Source organism: Lacerta agilis, chromosome 1, assembly GCF_009819535.1.
Source record: "Lacerta agilis isolate rLacAgi1 chromosome 1, rLacAgi1.pri, whole genome shotgun sequence".
Lineage (NCBI taxonomy): Eukaryota > Metazoa > Chordata > Lepidosauria > Squamata > Lacertidae > Lacerta > Lacerta agilis.
In genome coordinates, this window is record NC_046312.1 from 100,939,913 (window position 1) to 100,956,239 (window position 16,327).

Sequence of the window (16,327 nt, forward strand, 5' to 3'; positions counted from 1 at the left end):
GCTGGGAAGTGTAGTTCGTTCCGGTTAGGCGAGAGAGGCGTTACGCAACTTGGTCTGGGCAGGGGCAGAGAGGCGTCGAGAAGCCCTCGCTCGCTTTTTTGTATTAAATGCGGGAACCGAAGGGTCTAATGCTTTCGTTAGAAGGAAAAGAAGAGACGAGGGAAACATTTCGTTGCCTTTCGGCGACTTCTTTTGATTTAGAAATGTGAATAAATGAATAAACTTCCAATTAATTCTCATTAAATCTTCCAAGAGTTGGTTAGCTCATGCTGCTGATAACACGCAAGGATGCAGATTTCTGTCCCCGTGTGGTACAGCTGAATATTCCTGCATTGCAGGGGGTTGGATCGAAGATCCTGTGTTGGACCCTTCCAACTCTGCAGTTCTAGGATACTTTTACAGCCACGTTGCATGTAACAGTCTCGTCTAGTGTACAGTATCTCACTTCTGTCAGGCAGAAATCCAAACAGCCAAGCTTTCTCCATGACTGCATGCACAGAAAAGTTGTTAAAATACTACGCTGCATGAGCCATTTCTGTTCCACATCTTTTAATTCGAGGTGGGAGGTGGGCATCTCAGTAATTCTGTGTGCTCCACTTCAAATGTAGTTTAATAAAAGCTTCAAAGGTTTGTTCCTCTAGAAATATTTTTTTTAATGCAAAACTGGAATAGGAATAACAACTGTGGGAATGTTAAGCAAGAGGTATTAAACATTAAGTCTCAAGGGATGAATTAGAGCAATGTTTTGAGAGCGCAATTCTAATCTGTAAATATACTGGCTGGGGCAGGACTAGATTTGACAGAAGGGTCTGGACAGAAGGCTCTCCTCATCGTAGAAGACCCCAGTATGCCCACAAGAAGCTCCTTATTCCAGGAGAGACAGGGTGGGTGGTGTGTCGTGGACCCCCTGGATCCAAAGCTCCTTCGTTCTCCACAAGAAGTCCCAGGACTGAGTCTATCAAGCCAGTTTCCCTCATGCACAAACAGCCTAACCTACCTCACAGAGTATCTGAAGAAGTGTGGATGCACACGAAAGCTCATACCAAGAACAAACTTAGTTGGTCTCTAAGGTGCTACTGGAAGGATTTTTTTTAAAATTTTATTTTGTTGACTATGGCAGACCAACACGGCTACCTACCTGTAACTACCTCACAGGGTTGTTGAAAAGGTAAAATGGGCAGGGGGATAACTATTGACATCAACTCGAGCTCCTTGGAGATTTTAAATGTTAACAAAATAGACATCGGCAGCAAGGAACAGCCTCAGAAAGACAAGAAATACTCTCAGACCCCAGGGAATTATTCAGCACACAATGCGATCAAAATACAGCTCAAGCAAGAGTGTGGATGACAATTTGCAGAACATAACTTGTAGGAAATACCTTCTCTCAGGCAAAAACCACCAGAGGAAAGATGTGTACTGTATTGGTTGTTAAGATGAAAGGAAGGGATTTCAAGGACTAGAAAGAATGAAGCAAGCAGAAAAAGTGCACTAAAGGGAAGAGAGAAAGTTATTTAGGACCCCAGGGAGTTCCTATACTCTGGGGCCCAAGGAACTAGCGCATCAATCACAATTTGGATTGGCTAAAAACACTGGAATGCAGTGGAGGCCAGGTTGGCTTATTCCTTTATGGTTTTATACCTCAGTTGGGCTTTACTCAGACTTTGGCTGTTTGGATTATCCTTTGCTAGAGAAAGTTATTCTGACAATGATTTGTAATTTAATTGGATTCTGCTTTCTACATGTATCCTATTACAGGTAATGTATTTGACACACACACACACACACACACACACACACCTTATCATATCACATATATCATATGTGTGCATACACAAACAAACAAACAAACAAACAAACAATTCATGCAGTCCCAAGTTCATTAATTAGAATCTAGGAAGAAAACACTAGACATATATTCGAAACACACCAATTTATTATGAGCACTTATATTGTATTGACCATAACAGCAATCTAGGATCCAATATTAGCTATCTGCAATGAACCTCTGACTCTAAAGTATATAATCAATTTACTGAGATCGTAAAGGACTCGTAGTCATCTTATGTCAGCCATCATCTCTGTTGGGGCTTGTTTCCTATTGTAGCGCTAAGATCAATCAGTGCTTGCCTAGTGATGCCTTCTTTACAATCTGATGAACATAAGCAGCAAACCAATGTACACTTATTTCAGAGTAAACCCCATTTAAAACAGTGGGAGTTACTTCTAAGTAAACATGCATAGATAGGATTGCACTGTTTGCCATTACTTTTGCTGGATCAGAGGAGAGCCTTCCCATCTGTGAAAAATGACGTTTGATTTAGAAAACAAGCAGGCACACCATCTAGTGAAATAATATTTTATTAAAAACACAGAGCATGTTTATTGTTCTGTGGCAGAATGGAAAATCAAGTTCAACTTCATTCTCTGTCATATAACATTCTCTGCACCATTCTCAAAGTAAGCGACTTTGGCTCCTTGTGAAACGAATTTGACATTCTCCACTTCACCGCCACCATTTCTACGTTTCTGAAAGTGGATCGCAATCATATCTTGCACACTTTCATCATCATCCTCTTCTGCCTTGATTCCCGTTAGCAGTATGGTTTTCCTGGAAATCCCTGAATATATCTGCCAAAAGAAAAACACACCACATCTTGTGACTACAATTCTATTTAAGGAATATATATATTGGTGGAGTGAAAATGCTGGTATTAGCAGGTCATGTGTTCCTTCCCTTTTTTGATGTTTTAAAACAAACTATAAATCTATCCTTTTGGCTACAATCCTAACCATGTCTGCTCAGAAGTAAGTCCCATTTAATTCCGTGGGGCTTACTTCCAGTTATGCAGGCAAAACCTTTAGGCTTTAGTCCTTAAGAGTCAAGATGCTCTTTGCTCTAAGCATACTTTCATTTGTTTTAAAATGTAAATATTCTTCTGAAGCCATCTGGACTGGGAGGAAAGTACCCATTAATGCAAAAAATAACAATAAATTATTTTGTCTTTTTTGAGTGCTGCAAGCAATGCCTGTGTGTCTAATTTTAAAGGTAAACCAATTGTTGTCCTGTAGGGTTGCTAAGTAGCCAGAATAAAATGTACTTACACCTTTTGGCTGCTTGTTAAAAATGGCAACCTAATTCTGTTAGGAAAAATGAATAGTAGGGCTTCAGTGAAATCACTAAAAGCAGAAGAGGAAAAAAATGTGCCAACCCAAGAATCATGAAAGTGCCTTTTAGGTGCTTGATGGGAGTGTCATATGCACTTCCTTTTATTTGCACACGTGATGTTGAGGATCTCAAACATGGCGTGACAACATTACTAAAATCCGAGGGTCTCAAACCTAAGCTTGCTCCTCAGAACGCTACTAAGCTCTTAATTCTCACTCCCCATTACTGGACACCACAGCCTCTTTGTGATAAGTTCTGTGAAGAAAAGCATTCTCTGGAAAGTGAGACAAGCAGGCTTTAAACTATTATGATTAAAATTACAAATCACAGTTACCTGGAAGTAAGTGCCACTGAACTGAGTAAGACCTACTTGCCAGTGAAGACTGGGATCGTGGCATGATACCTGCAATGCTTGCAAGTCTCCGTTCATTTGCTAACTGCAATCAGCCCCATGGGTATGTTCCATTTACCTGAAATCTTTTCAGAGTCTTCTCTATGATAGGAGAAATCAGGACAAAATGAATCCTTTCACCTGTACGGAAAGGGCATTTTCCACATCTTACAATGTTGTTGGCAGCTAGGAGAGAAAAACAGTAGAAATGTAATGAAGAAATACAGTTTATCCCAAGAACGACTCTGGGGTTGCGGCGCTCATCTTGCTTCATTGGCCGAGGGAGCTGGCGTACAGCTTTCAGGTCATGTGGCCAGCATGACTAAGCCGCTTCTGGCGAACCAGACCAGCGTACAGAAACGCCGTTTACCTTCCCGCTGGAGCGGTACCTATTTATCTATTTGCACTTTGACATGCTTTCGAACTGCTAGGTGGGTAAGAGCAGGGACTGAGCAATGGGAGCTCACCCCGTCGCGGGGATTCGAACCGCCGACCTTCTGATCGGCAAGCCCTAGGCTCTGTGGTTTAGACCACAGCGCCACCCGCATCCAATGTACCATTACAAGGCACCATTAGTGAACTCTTAAGTCATGTCTACTCAAAAGTAGGCCCCTAAATTCAATGGGACGTGGTCTTAGGTTCAGTGTGAATATGACTGCAGCCTGAAATCAGAAGGAACAAGGGTAGCCAGAGAGTGAGGCTACACTAACAGTTGTGTAGAATAAGGAATATCACGAAGTCATTCAGGGACAAGCAATAACTGCTGACATTCCAGCTTCTACACCATTATTAAAGATGCAGGAGCACTTATCTCCTTGCATTATTTGGCCACCCTGCTAGGAAATGTGCCCAAGAAGGACAACAATTCAAACAGCACTCTATAAACATACCAAGACGTACTTCTGAGTGAACATATATATTTTTATTATTCATTTCTACCACATCTGGGGTAAAAACACCCCCCTTGTTTACAGTAATATTAAAACCAAGCATCATTTTTCAAATGCTAGGGCAGAGGTTAAAAATGTGTACAACTGCACAATTGAATAGGAAAGATGTAAAACTGAATACAGACCAGGTTGTTCCTTCCTAGGATTAAAAAAAAAGGTTCACCAGTGCAGAAGAATATGGTTTGGAACTGAATGCATTTCAGGTAACATTGCTAGATAGGCTATCCAGATATCCTTTTATTCTTAAGGCTGCAATCCTATACAAATGTTGTAGGGAATATCAGTTGAACTAAACAGGGCTACATCTGAGTAATCCTGAAATAGACTGTGTTATAAGTCTACCAGTGCAGCAGCAGCAGCTGGAGCCAGTGGGGGGAGACAGGAGATAGTACTTGGTGTCAATTCATCTTAGATCAGTTTTGCAACAACCAAATGATGCTCAAATCTGCAGTCGACTGAACGATGTCAAAGCCAACAGCAGTGCACTTAAAAGGGGATCAGATTCTGTAAAGCTAACTTGCACAATGCTTCAGAAATTACCTATTGGCTGGCCAAATGTAACGAGGGCCATCTGGGACTGCTGGTCATAGGTCACATTCTGCACTTCTCCTCCCAGTTTAGCTTTGTACAAATTCAGTTCCAACTTATCTCTCATCCATTCCGGAGGGATCTTTAGGTATGGGATGTTAGAAACATTAATCTGCTTTCTAGAGATCTTAGCATGGAGCTGCAAAACAATCCAAAATTACAGGTGTGAAATAAAATCCAGAACTGTAACCAGGTTCATTTATAGCAGCAAAAAGGCCAAAACATATCATGACCATAGCATGGGTTTCATTGGCAAGAACACACTCCCTATCAACTATACCATGGGTGGCAGAAGGTTGCTGAACTTATATTTGTTACCAAACATCACTGTGACTATCAGGCGTTAAAATACATTTCTCACATATCGAGCTGAGAAGCCTGTAAGTAAATATACAGTGGTGCCCCGCTAGACGAATGCCTCGCTAGATGAAAACCCGCTAGACGAACGGCATTCGTCTAGCGGAAGCTGCCCCGCAAGACGAAAAAGTCAATGGGGCTGCCTCGCAAGACGAATTTTTTTTTCGTCTAGCGAAAACCGCTATTTGCATTGGTGTTTCGCTAGCCGAAAAAATCGCTAGACAAAAATACTCGCAGAACGAATTATTTTCGTCTAGCGAAGCACCACTGTAGGTCCAATATTTTGCTTCACTAGAGCATACTATGCAAAAAATATGTTAAAAGATTTGGGCTGTAATCCTATATTTGCTTCTGTGGGAGTAAGTACCATTGAACTCAATTGTGATTACTTCTGAGCAGTCATATACAGGTCTGCAATGTATATGATACAACCTGATTCTGTGAAAGATTTATTCAAATACAAGTCCTGAGAGATGTGCAGAGAAGAAAATGAAAATTCACTGGATTTTTTAAAAAAACTTTTTACAATTATTCTTTAAAAAAATAGAAGTAAGGGGGGGGGACATTTCTCTATAATGTTCCTGTTTCCCCCGGCCTTCATATTTCTGAAAGTCCCAAGTCCAAAATATTTACCCCTTAGTAACTCTGTACAGAATTAACAAAACTTTTGTTTCAGAGTTCAACTCACCAACACATAACACTTAAAAACCACGGTCACTGACCTACCTCAAATGTTACTCCCCTCTCCAGGATAACGGGCAGAGCTTTCATAGCTATCATCTTACTTTCAAAGTTCACATTATGGCAGTGTTTTTGGATCAGTCCCTGGGCAACTGAAGGACAGAATGTTAATAGTTTTCCATGACCGAGTATAAAACTAAGGAACAAATTCATACATAAAAACTGGCCATATATACATTTGGTTTTAAAAGCTCACAGGAAGAAGAAGAAGAAGAGGAGGAGTTTGGATTTGATATCCCGCTTTTCACTACCCGAAGGAGTCTCAAAGCGGTTAACATTCTCCTTTCCCTTCCTCCCCCACAACAAACACTCTGTGAGGTGAGTGGGGCTGAGAGACTTCAGAGAAGTGTGACTAGCCCAAGGTCACCCAGCAGCTGCATGTGGAGGAGTGCAGACATGAACCCGGTTCCCCAGATTACGAGTCTACCGCTCTTAACCACTACACCACGCTGGCTCTCAAGCAATCAAAAATTGTCAAGCAATCAAAAATTGCGAGGAATGGGGTTGCACAATGCCACAGAAGTTTGTGTGAAAGGCAGGGCTGGCTAGACTGTGGGTCATATCCAACCCCTAAGGAGATTTTTCTGCCCCGCCCCCTCTGCAAAATATATCATTTAAACAATTATTAAATAATTATTGACTCCTCCTGTTAGTCCCTAGCTGAAATGCCATGATGTCAAAAGGCGAATGTAATCCGTTCTGGAAACCTGTTTGGCCTTCAAACTGTTTGACAACCGAGGCGTGGCTTCTGACTGGATGCAGGAGCTTCCGAAAAACGTTTGAAAACCGGAACACTTACTTCCGTGTTTTCGGCGTTTTGGAGCCAAAATGTTCCAAAATGGAGGATTCTGGGAACTGAGGTTTGACTCTACTGATTTTAAATAATTTTACATACCACTTTATAGGTCAATGCTTCTTTCCCTGGTTCTGACATAAAGCTTGTCCATTACACTATGAATATCCTGCTGGCCCTATCAAGAGGAAGAGTGAAGCAGCTGCCTAAGGTGGCAGATTTGCGGCACCATTAAAGGGCATCCGATTGTCGGTTACTGTTGTTATCTTCAAGGCAGGGTCATGTGGTCAATTTGCTCAACGTCTTGGCTGACATAAAGGAAGAAGTAAGTAGCAGTCTGGCAACATATCAATTAGTCCTAAGCTTTTCCTGCCAGAAGAATGAAAGTACTTGCTTAACCCAAACTTCCTTGCTTAAAAAAAAAGAATTAGCATTCATATATATGAATGCACATTTCCTACCACATTCCTCTTCAAACGTGATGAGAGCTTCTCCTTGGCTTAGCCTGAATGGGATTTTTGACGCTATGTGGAAAAGGCAGTTTATGTTCATATACATGCCCTCATCCTTGATATTCTCCAGCCGCACAAACTTCATCTTCTTCTCAGGTATGTCATTTTTGAGCTGGTATTTTAGAAACCAAACAGAAGATGACAAGATAAAAACAATTTATGACACTGTTCATAACAACACAGCAAAACCCAAAATGCTTTACTCAATGGATGAAATGTTTCACTGGCGTGTAGGCCCCATAGTGCCTGCTTGTTCCTAAGGTTTATAATAGGACTGGGAACCTCTGGCCAGTGGCTTAGTCTTGTTCAGCTTGCAGGCCTTCCAACAGGTATCTGCTAGGTCACTGCGCAAAAAGGATGCTGGACTAGATAACCCTTTGGTCTGATCTAGCCTGGCTCTTTTGTTCACTGGCCGCACTCGTACAATTGTTGTTGTTCAGTCGTTCAGTCGTGTCCGACTCTTCGTGACCCCATGGACCAGAGCACGCCAGGCACCCCTGCCCTCCACTGCCTCCCACAGTTTGGCCAAACTCGTGCCAGTCGCTTCGAGAACACTGTCCAACCATCTCATCCTCTGTCGTCCCCTTCTCCTTGTGCCCTCCATCTTTCCCAACTCGTACAATACACTGGTAAAAAGTTAGGCAATTTTAAATGCATAAGTAGTAATTGCTCCTAACAAAGTTGCAAGGGGGGGGGAGTAATGAGGGTGTTAATTTGTAGTAAACTACAAATTCAGAAATACAAGGGGGGGCACATTAGAATGGAGTTGCAAAGCCTATCCAAGCATGCAGGAAAATTTGAAATCGGAATAGTTTAAAATATTGTCTCTTATGCCTTAGGCAGCCCAGTTCCAGCAACATCTCACCCACAGTCCTGAATACAGCTATGTCCCTTTGAAGGTTAAACAATGAAATATAAGTATTACCCGAAATCTCTTTGCAAGCTCTCCACATTTGGCTTTCTCTTCTGCAAGCCTGGCTTTAAGGACCTGAATTTCCCTTTTTAGCTCAGTATTCTTTGAATTTATTACGGAAATTTCCTCCTGCAGAATGGGAGAGAAGATTTAAATATCTGTCAATGGGAGGTAGCTGATGCTGGGAGGTAGAAATGGTTTTACAAAGGTAATCGTTTTACTGAATGCCAACAACAACCAAGCAGTTAGAAATATTGTTTAATATTAACTATAAAAGTTTCCCTTGGTTTAATTTCCTAGACTCTCATCCACCCCCAAGAAAAAGTATTCCTAGGTCCAAACGCAGCCTCCTCTATCTGGTGCTTTCCAGATGTTTTGAACTACAAGCCTCATAATCTCTGACCATTCATTGTGCTGGATGGGGCTGATAAGAATTGTAGTCAACCACATCTGGATTGTACCAGGATAGAGAAGACTGCTCCAGCCCAAACAGACAAACCTTGATTATATTTAAACTTTGGAACAGCCAGCCTCTGTACTGCTTGTTTTCCTAAATTAACACTATAGAGGCCTTTTAAATGTCATAGTCACATATTGCAATTGTTTCTGTTGCTGCTCCACAGAACCCCTGTAATGCCATGTGGAAGCATTTCCAGCAATGTCCACATGGTGGCCATAATGTTTGAATGGGTCACAATATCCCCGTTGCTTGATTTTTGCTCTATTAAGTTGTTCTGTCCTTGTTTAAAGATAGTTTGTGTCTCAATCAAAAAGTATTCCAGTGCACAACAAACACTCAGATCTTAATGAGAGTGAAGACGTTACTCCCAAATCTTTTTTCTTTTTAATCTAGATCTTGATCAGCTGTCAAATCTGTTTAAATACCTCTCTAGGGACATAGAATCATAGAATCATAGAGTTGGAAGAGACCACAAGGGCCATCCAGTCCAACCCCAAGAGTTTTTAAAAAGTTGAGTACTCCTAAGCATGTGCAAAGTAACTTTCCTTCACTGCATACTAACCACAACCAGCCCCCCCCCCCCAAAAAAATGCTGGGCTTTCAAGCCACAGAAAGGTGCAGGAGTGAGGCTCCCCACATCGACTATTTTGCTATTTGCTTAAAATAACGGCAGTACAAATAGGCTCTCTCGTTACTTGATGGGAAAGGGACAAAATGAAGAAAAAGAGAAGAAGAGTTTGGATTTGATATCCCGCTTTATCACTACCCGAAGGAGTCTCAAAGCGGCTAACATTCACCTTTCCCTTCCTCCCCCACAACAAACACTCTGTGAGGTGAGTGGGGCTGAGAGACTTCAGAGAAGTGTGACTAGCCCAAGGTCACCCAGCAGCTGCATGTGGAGGAGTGGATACACGAACCTGGTTCACCAGATTACGAGTCTACCGCTCTTAACCACTACACCACACTGGCTCTCTGACGACGTGAGCAGCTGCCTCTATCTTTCACTCTGCCGTATTTTGAATTTGTAACATTTGCTGCTGACCTGCTTTAATCCACAGCAGGAAGCACTCCCCACTGCAACATTTTGACACAGGTCCTGCACAACAACAAACAAACAACACCTCTACCACCATGTAAAAAGGCAGCTAACTAATACAAATCTATATTACCTGATGCTTCTCGTGCACCATCATTCTTTCCCTCAGTGCCTCGTTTTCCTGATCCTTTAGCTTTCTTAACTCATCTTGGCAGCGGGACCTCTTCTCATCGGCAAGTTTCGAAAGAAGCGTTTCGGCCTTTGCCTTTTCAGCGCTGGCAACCTTCTCCTTTGCAATGCAAGAAAAGTCAAGATGGTTTCAGCAGGCGGCTTTCTAAACGAATGTGGCTGTTTGCCGCATGCAGCAAAGGTGAGGAGCCTCAGTCTGGGGGGCTGAGTGCCTTCTCCTCCAGAGCTCTCTATCCAGCCTTTGGCCATACCAGTCATAGGCTCTGCTCTTCACCCTCCTTGAACGCTTTTGCCTGGCTGGAATATATTATTATGGTATTGTAATGACTCTATGCTTGCCTGTAAGAAGAATGGAGGTGCGTAGAACCCTCTGGCTTCTGTGGGGCTGGAATGCAGCCTGCTGTACAAAGGCAAGTCATGCCTATTGCTCCGCCCATTTTTGCCCCAGGTCTTGCCGATTTTTGCTTACGGCTCCTCCCACCAGTGACATGCAGCCCCTGACTCTTCACATGGGAATGAAACCCAACCCCGGGCTGGAAAAGGATGCATTAGGTTCATGCTGCCATCTTTGAACGGCATGAAAACCTACAGAGATTTACCTCCCATTCTTGCCGTTCCCTTTCCGCCTCGTTGACACGTTGGTTTGCAACTTGGCCTTCCTCAGTAGTCTACAAAACAAAAGTTAATCAGAACCAAATCTATCTATCCATTAAAGCAGTTATGTCCGCTTTAATTCTCACTTCCATCCAGTGGGAGACACCTGCAAATTAAAACTATAATCTTCATTTAATGGAACTGCACAGTTACAGAACTTACTTTGCCTTTTTCCCGTTCTCCAAGATGCTTTGTTTTGTTCACAAGTGTGCCTGGAGGCTCACCATTCTCCATACTCTATGAAATAGTAAAGATACACAATTATACACTCTGAAAATATCAGGGCTGCAAGCTTTAAGCTATTTAAATGGAACTGCATTGGCACTTCAAGAACTTACCTTTAATTTATCTGGTTCTTTAACATTCTCCGTCTCATTTACAAGCGCTCCTGTAATCTCACTTTCCTCCATATTCTACAAACGCAGTCAGAAATACACATTATGAAAAAGGGTGGGGCAAACTTTAACCTTTTGCTAGAAGATTACTCAATAAAGGGATGCCTGTGTGTTACAATGAATGCTAGAAGTTAAATAAATATTGAAGTTTGCTTCTGAAGAAGCAATCCTAGACAATTCATTAGTGTACAGTGGTACCTCTAGATGTGAACGGGATCTGTTCCAGAGCCCTGTTCGCATCCTGAGCAGTCTGCAACCCGCAGCACCACTTCTGCACACGCACAGGTGGCGATTCGGTGCGTCTGCGCATGCGCGAACCTAGAAGTAACCCGTTCCAGTACTTCCAGGTTCGGCGTGTTTGTAACCCACGCCGCTCGCATCCCGCAGTGAACGCAACACGAGGTATGACTGTATGTTCTTACTTCCTTGACATACTGTACATTGGGCATCTCATTCACTTTTTTGCTGCTGCATCACACTGATGTTAAGCTCGTGGTATACTAAGACCCCTAGATCCTTTTCACATGTATTACTGGCAAGCCAGGTGTCCTCCATCTTATATTTGTGCAGCTGATTATTCCGGCCTAAGTGCAGAACCTTACATTAGTCACAACTGAAACTCATTTTGTTAATTTGAGCTCAGTTCTCCAATCTGTTAAGGTTATATTCAAACCTGATTTTTTCTTCAACAGTAATGGCTAACCCTCCAAGTTTGATGTCACCTGAAAATTTGATAAACATCCCCTCAATACCATTCATCCAAAACATTTATAAAGATGCTGAGAAACAATGGGCCCAGAACAGAACCCGGCAGCACCCCAGTCATCTAAAAAAGAACATCACAAAACTACATTTTCCCTAACACAATTTTTACTTGGTTATGCACTTTTCTGACAAAATAACATTCAGTGGACATTTTTCTTATAGCAGCCCTAATTCAAGATATCTTAAGTACTAAATTCATACTGGAAAGCTCTTATCCACATGAGACACAACACAGGTTGGTGACACAAATCTGCTGAGAAAAGACCTTCTCTATATTCATTAATAGATTTTCATTCAATGTGAATCATTAAAACCTAGACAGGAAAAGATCATGAGGTAATCTGTCTGTTGCCCTGTAAGTAACGGTTAAGGACATTCAGAATAATTTCCAAAGCTCTGTCCAGCCTTTTTCAAAACACCTTCCACTACTACATGACATTTAAGCAAACATTTGTTTAAGAATAAATGTAAAGAATATGAGGAGAGACTACATCTGAAAATAGAACTTTTTAAATAGCAAGAATGACAGCATCATCTGTGCATAATTATAGTGCAATTGTCATTTGAGCAGTTCTGACGTTTTAAATCCACTGGAACATGAAGTTTATTTTAACAAAACACATCCTATAGGAATATTTAATAGCAATCCAGTCAAAGCACCTCATACTCTTTACCAGTCACATTTTTTTAATGTTTCCATACCACAGATCTATGTTGTGTTTATTTATTTATTAATCCAATATAAGTTCCACCTTTCACTAACAATACTGTAACAATATTGTGTATCTGAAGAAGTGTGCATGCACACGAAAGCTCATACCGAGAACAAACTTAGTTGGTCTCTAAGGTGCTACTGGAAGGAATTTTTTTAATTTTAATTTTTAATTTTGTTTTGAATAACGATATTAAAAAAAATACAAAAACAGATATGAAAAAGTTAATAAATAAAAACAGGAGCAGTTAGCACCCAGTTTCCCTTCCTACCAAGAGAGTTGTGATTAATCTGCACTGGTATGCATTTATTTGTTGTTGTTTTTTTAAATAATCCAATAGGAAATCAGGATGAGTGAAGACAAATTGCTGAAGCCTCATCTAGAGGAGAAGGCCTTCAGCTTCTGGTGAAAGACCAACAAAAGGAATAAACAGGCCTCCTTAGGCGGGGAGTTCTAGAGCTCAGAGACTCCTTAGCTTCCAATATGGCTAACTTGCAACAATCAATCTAGCTAGCTGCTTCACATGCTACCTGGGTTAATGTGAGATTTGCAGACTGTAAATGTACATGTACTTGCATAGCGATTAGCCAGGGTGGATAAAAAAATCAATGATTTTTTTTATTTAAATAGGATTTTAAAAATAAAATGCTTTTGGAGGTAAAATCTTTTAAAACATAGTTTTCTATTTAAGTTACATTATAGTCCAAAGGCTATTCATCAGGAAATAAGGATTTGTTTTAAGTTTTTCATGTGTGCTAAAACTCAAGTAAGTTTTTTTTTAAATAAATAAATAAATAAATTGTTTAACCACATCAGTTAACAAACGTGGATACATATGCTATAATGTTATTGCTTTAGTTAAATAAATTGTTTAAATTGTTATTTAGGAAATGATTATTCTTCTCCTTCCAATAAAGTACAGCAGAAAAGTTGTCCAAATATAAATTTATTAAACCTCACAATAATTTCATAATTATCTTTCAATGTATTTCTAACAGTATAACCAAATCAGTAATTTTTTGATATAACTGTAAAAACTACTCTACAAAGCAGGTCTCACACTTTCTTACTGCCTGGAAGGAAAGTTGCCTTGGAGAGGGTAACTTGAATCCCCTCCCATATTCAGTTAAAGCCTGAGGGGGATTGAGACCCTGTAACATCAGGATGTGAGGGCGATCTGGCTGCGACATCTGTCACCCCATTGATCGCCAGGGTTGATTCGGCTGATCTGGCTGGCTAGGCGGGTGTCCCCTTCCTCCCTCACCGCTCCATGTGCGTCCCTCCCGAAGCTGCGCGCTCGGTGGAAGAGGACGACCTTCCCAGATAGAAGGAGTGTACCGTTCTTCGGTCAAGGGTATACGATAGCTGCGCTCCCCTGCTAGAACCTCCAAACGAGACCCTGTAACATCGTCCTGCCCCCATGCGCACCAGTCATGCATTCTGCAGTCATGTGCACAGACCTATGTGGCTACTGATGTAACCACACAGGACTCCTCCAGGTGAGGGAAGAATCATGCATATTTTGCACACCCATGGGAATCAGTGATCCACTCAGTTGAGCCTGAGGTGAATTCCAGCCATACAGCTAATTGGATGGTGAAAGAACTAGGAAGTGCAGGTTGGAAAGTGTTTCAGAGGAGCCGCTTTTACCAAAATATATATCTGCCAAAGCAAGACTTTCATTGGGAATGTGCCGTACATGAAGGAAATCCAAATACTGAACAAGGTAACAGATATTCTACTCCCTGGATAAGACCAATTCTGCAACCCGAATAAATCGTGCAAATATGTGTGTGTGTGTGAGAGAGCTTGTTCTGCATAAGTGATTTACAATGCGGCTTAAAGCTTTCAAATAAATATTGCTCTGTGTACATGGCCCCTTCACATGGCTAATAAAGGTGTGGCCAGCAAGAGGAGTGCGGTGATGGCATGGCTGGTGTGGGTGGGGCAACATAAAAGATTCCCCCCAACACTCCCCTCACACATGTATTTAAAATACGAGATGCTTGAGTGAACCCCTCTAATATAGGAGGCAATATCTCATCATCATCATCTGAAGGCAGCCCTGCTCAGGGAAGTTTTTAGAATGTGATATTGTGTATTGCGCTTTTACTATTTTTTGTTGGGAGCCGCCCAGAGTGGCTGGAACCACCCAGTCGGATGGGCGGCATATAAATAATAAATTATTATTATTATTATCATCAAGTCACTTTTCTTGTTTTTGTCTGAACTGCATAAACTTTTGATTCTATGACTATATATTGTCACTACCTACCCTGAAAACTTTAGGTGGGTGACTCTGGAAGGCAAGTCGTTCTCTCTGTTTTGTTCTCCTACAGCAATAACACCTTACTTTACAGGGTTAATGATGATGATGATGATAAAAACAATAACAATAATAATATTTATACCCCACCCATATGGTTGGATTTCCCCAGCCACTCTTGTAAGCAAACTGAGATTACTGTAAAAACAACAACAGTACTTTGTGTAGCAAAAAAAATGGTATTTTGTAATTACTGCAAAACCTTCCCAACAGTAGAAATTGGGAATACCGTCTGTCATTCCCGCTGGAAACAAATATTTCAAGATAATAATTCTTACTTATGACAGTGCCAGTTTACGACCTTTCCACGCTTGCGCACTTTTCCTGCTCTCCCCAGCGGAGGCGGCACTCCAGTCTGGGGAGGGGGGCTCCAGTCTGGGGGTCCCCCCTCTCCCTCTTTTCTAGTCTGTACTGCAAGGCTCGGGAAGGGAGGTCGGTTGCTGTATTTGGATCCCCCCCCCCACCTCGCCAGCCAGGGTTGTGGATCAGCTGCTTTGCTTTCACGCGCAGAAAGCGACCCCTTCCTCCCCCCCAAAAAAGAGAGTTAAGACGAGTAAAATTAAAACAGGGAAATGCACTTGGACCCGCTCAAATTTCGAAGGTATTTCCCGAGATCGACCAGCAAAAAGCCGGAGGTGGCACTCCTTGCTCTCTTTCCTGAAACCGGAGGCATCCGCCGTCCTCCTGAGAGAGGAAAGCACTTTTAGTTTCGCTTTTAAAAAAAGCAAACCACCACCAAGAGTTCCCCGAAGCGTGTTTGTTTGCGTGGTAGGATTGGAAACAGGGCGCGATGGGGAGGGCGGGAGGCAACGCGGCAGACTCTTGTACCAAAAAGTATTCCTCGCACACAGACACACAACGCACAGACTTACAGGAGCTGAGCTTTGCATCCCCGGCTGCAAAGGGAGGATCGCCAGGGAACGAAAACAGAAAGTTGCAGCCCCTTGACTGGAAGTCACGTGCAGGGAAGGCGGGGATAAGTCGCACAGGCAGTGCCTTTCCTGTCTGAGGAAATAGGAGCTCGGATTAGTGGTGGTTTTGTTTCTCTTACTAGTGGTGGTGTTAGCTATTAGGTAGAATGCAGGGGAGCTGGTCTCTGTCTCCTCGCCCCCTCTCTCTTAGCAAGGTATGTGCTAACCTAACTTCCCATTATGCAATGTTCAAATACACACAGACACACTCAAATAGGACTGTTAGCTTCTTAGGAATCCTTTCTCTGAACCTTGTGTAGAAAGGAATTCTCTCCTCCACAAGAATGAGTCTCATAGCTTTACTGCAGAACAGCCGTCTGTAGGAGCTGATAAACGTAACAACACATTGCAAACGAGCAGTGGGTTTCTGTCCTTTATGCAGCGAGTTCGGTAAACTTTTCCTC

The 16,327-nt window shown here is 42.0% G+C and overlaps 1 protein-coding gene across 1 annotated transcript; it reads right to left on the reverse strand.

Annotated features, from left to right (window-relative positions):
* Nucleotides 1–1,916: 1,916 nt before the first annotated feature.
* Nucleotides 1,917–15,912, reverse strand: NMI (N-myc and STAT interactor). Its single transcript, XM_033164553.1, has 11 exons — nt 15,825–15,912; nt 11,092–11,166; nt 10,916–10,990; nt 10,699–10,767; nt 10,044–10,199; nt 8,427–8,543; nt 7,451–7,613; nt 6,182–6,288; nt 5,051–5,237; nt 3,640–3,746; nt 1,917–2,631 (listed from the first exon to the last, which is right to left on the reverse strand). The coding sequence occupies exons 1-11, from the start codon at nt 15,840–15,842 to the stop codon at nt 2,431–2,433; spliced, it is 1,275 nt and encodes a 424-aa protein (XP_033020444.1). The 5' UTR covers nt 15,843–15,912; the 3' UTR covers nt 1,917–2,430.
* Nucleotides 15,913–16,327: the final 415 nt, after the last annotated feature.

Excerpts from the sequence above, each read along its gene's own strand:
- NMI (XM_033164553.1), bottom strand. Across the intron at positions 8,544-10,043 it reads TGGTGCACGAGAAGCATCAG|GAGGAAATTTCCGTAATAAA; the intron begins GTAATATAGATT and ends CCCATTCTGCAG. Across the intron at positions 3,747-5,050 it reads TACATTTGGCCAGCCAATAG|CTGCCAACAACATTGTAAGA; the intron begins GTAATTTCTGAA and ends TTTCTCTCCTAG.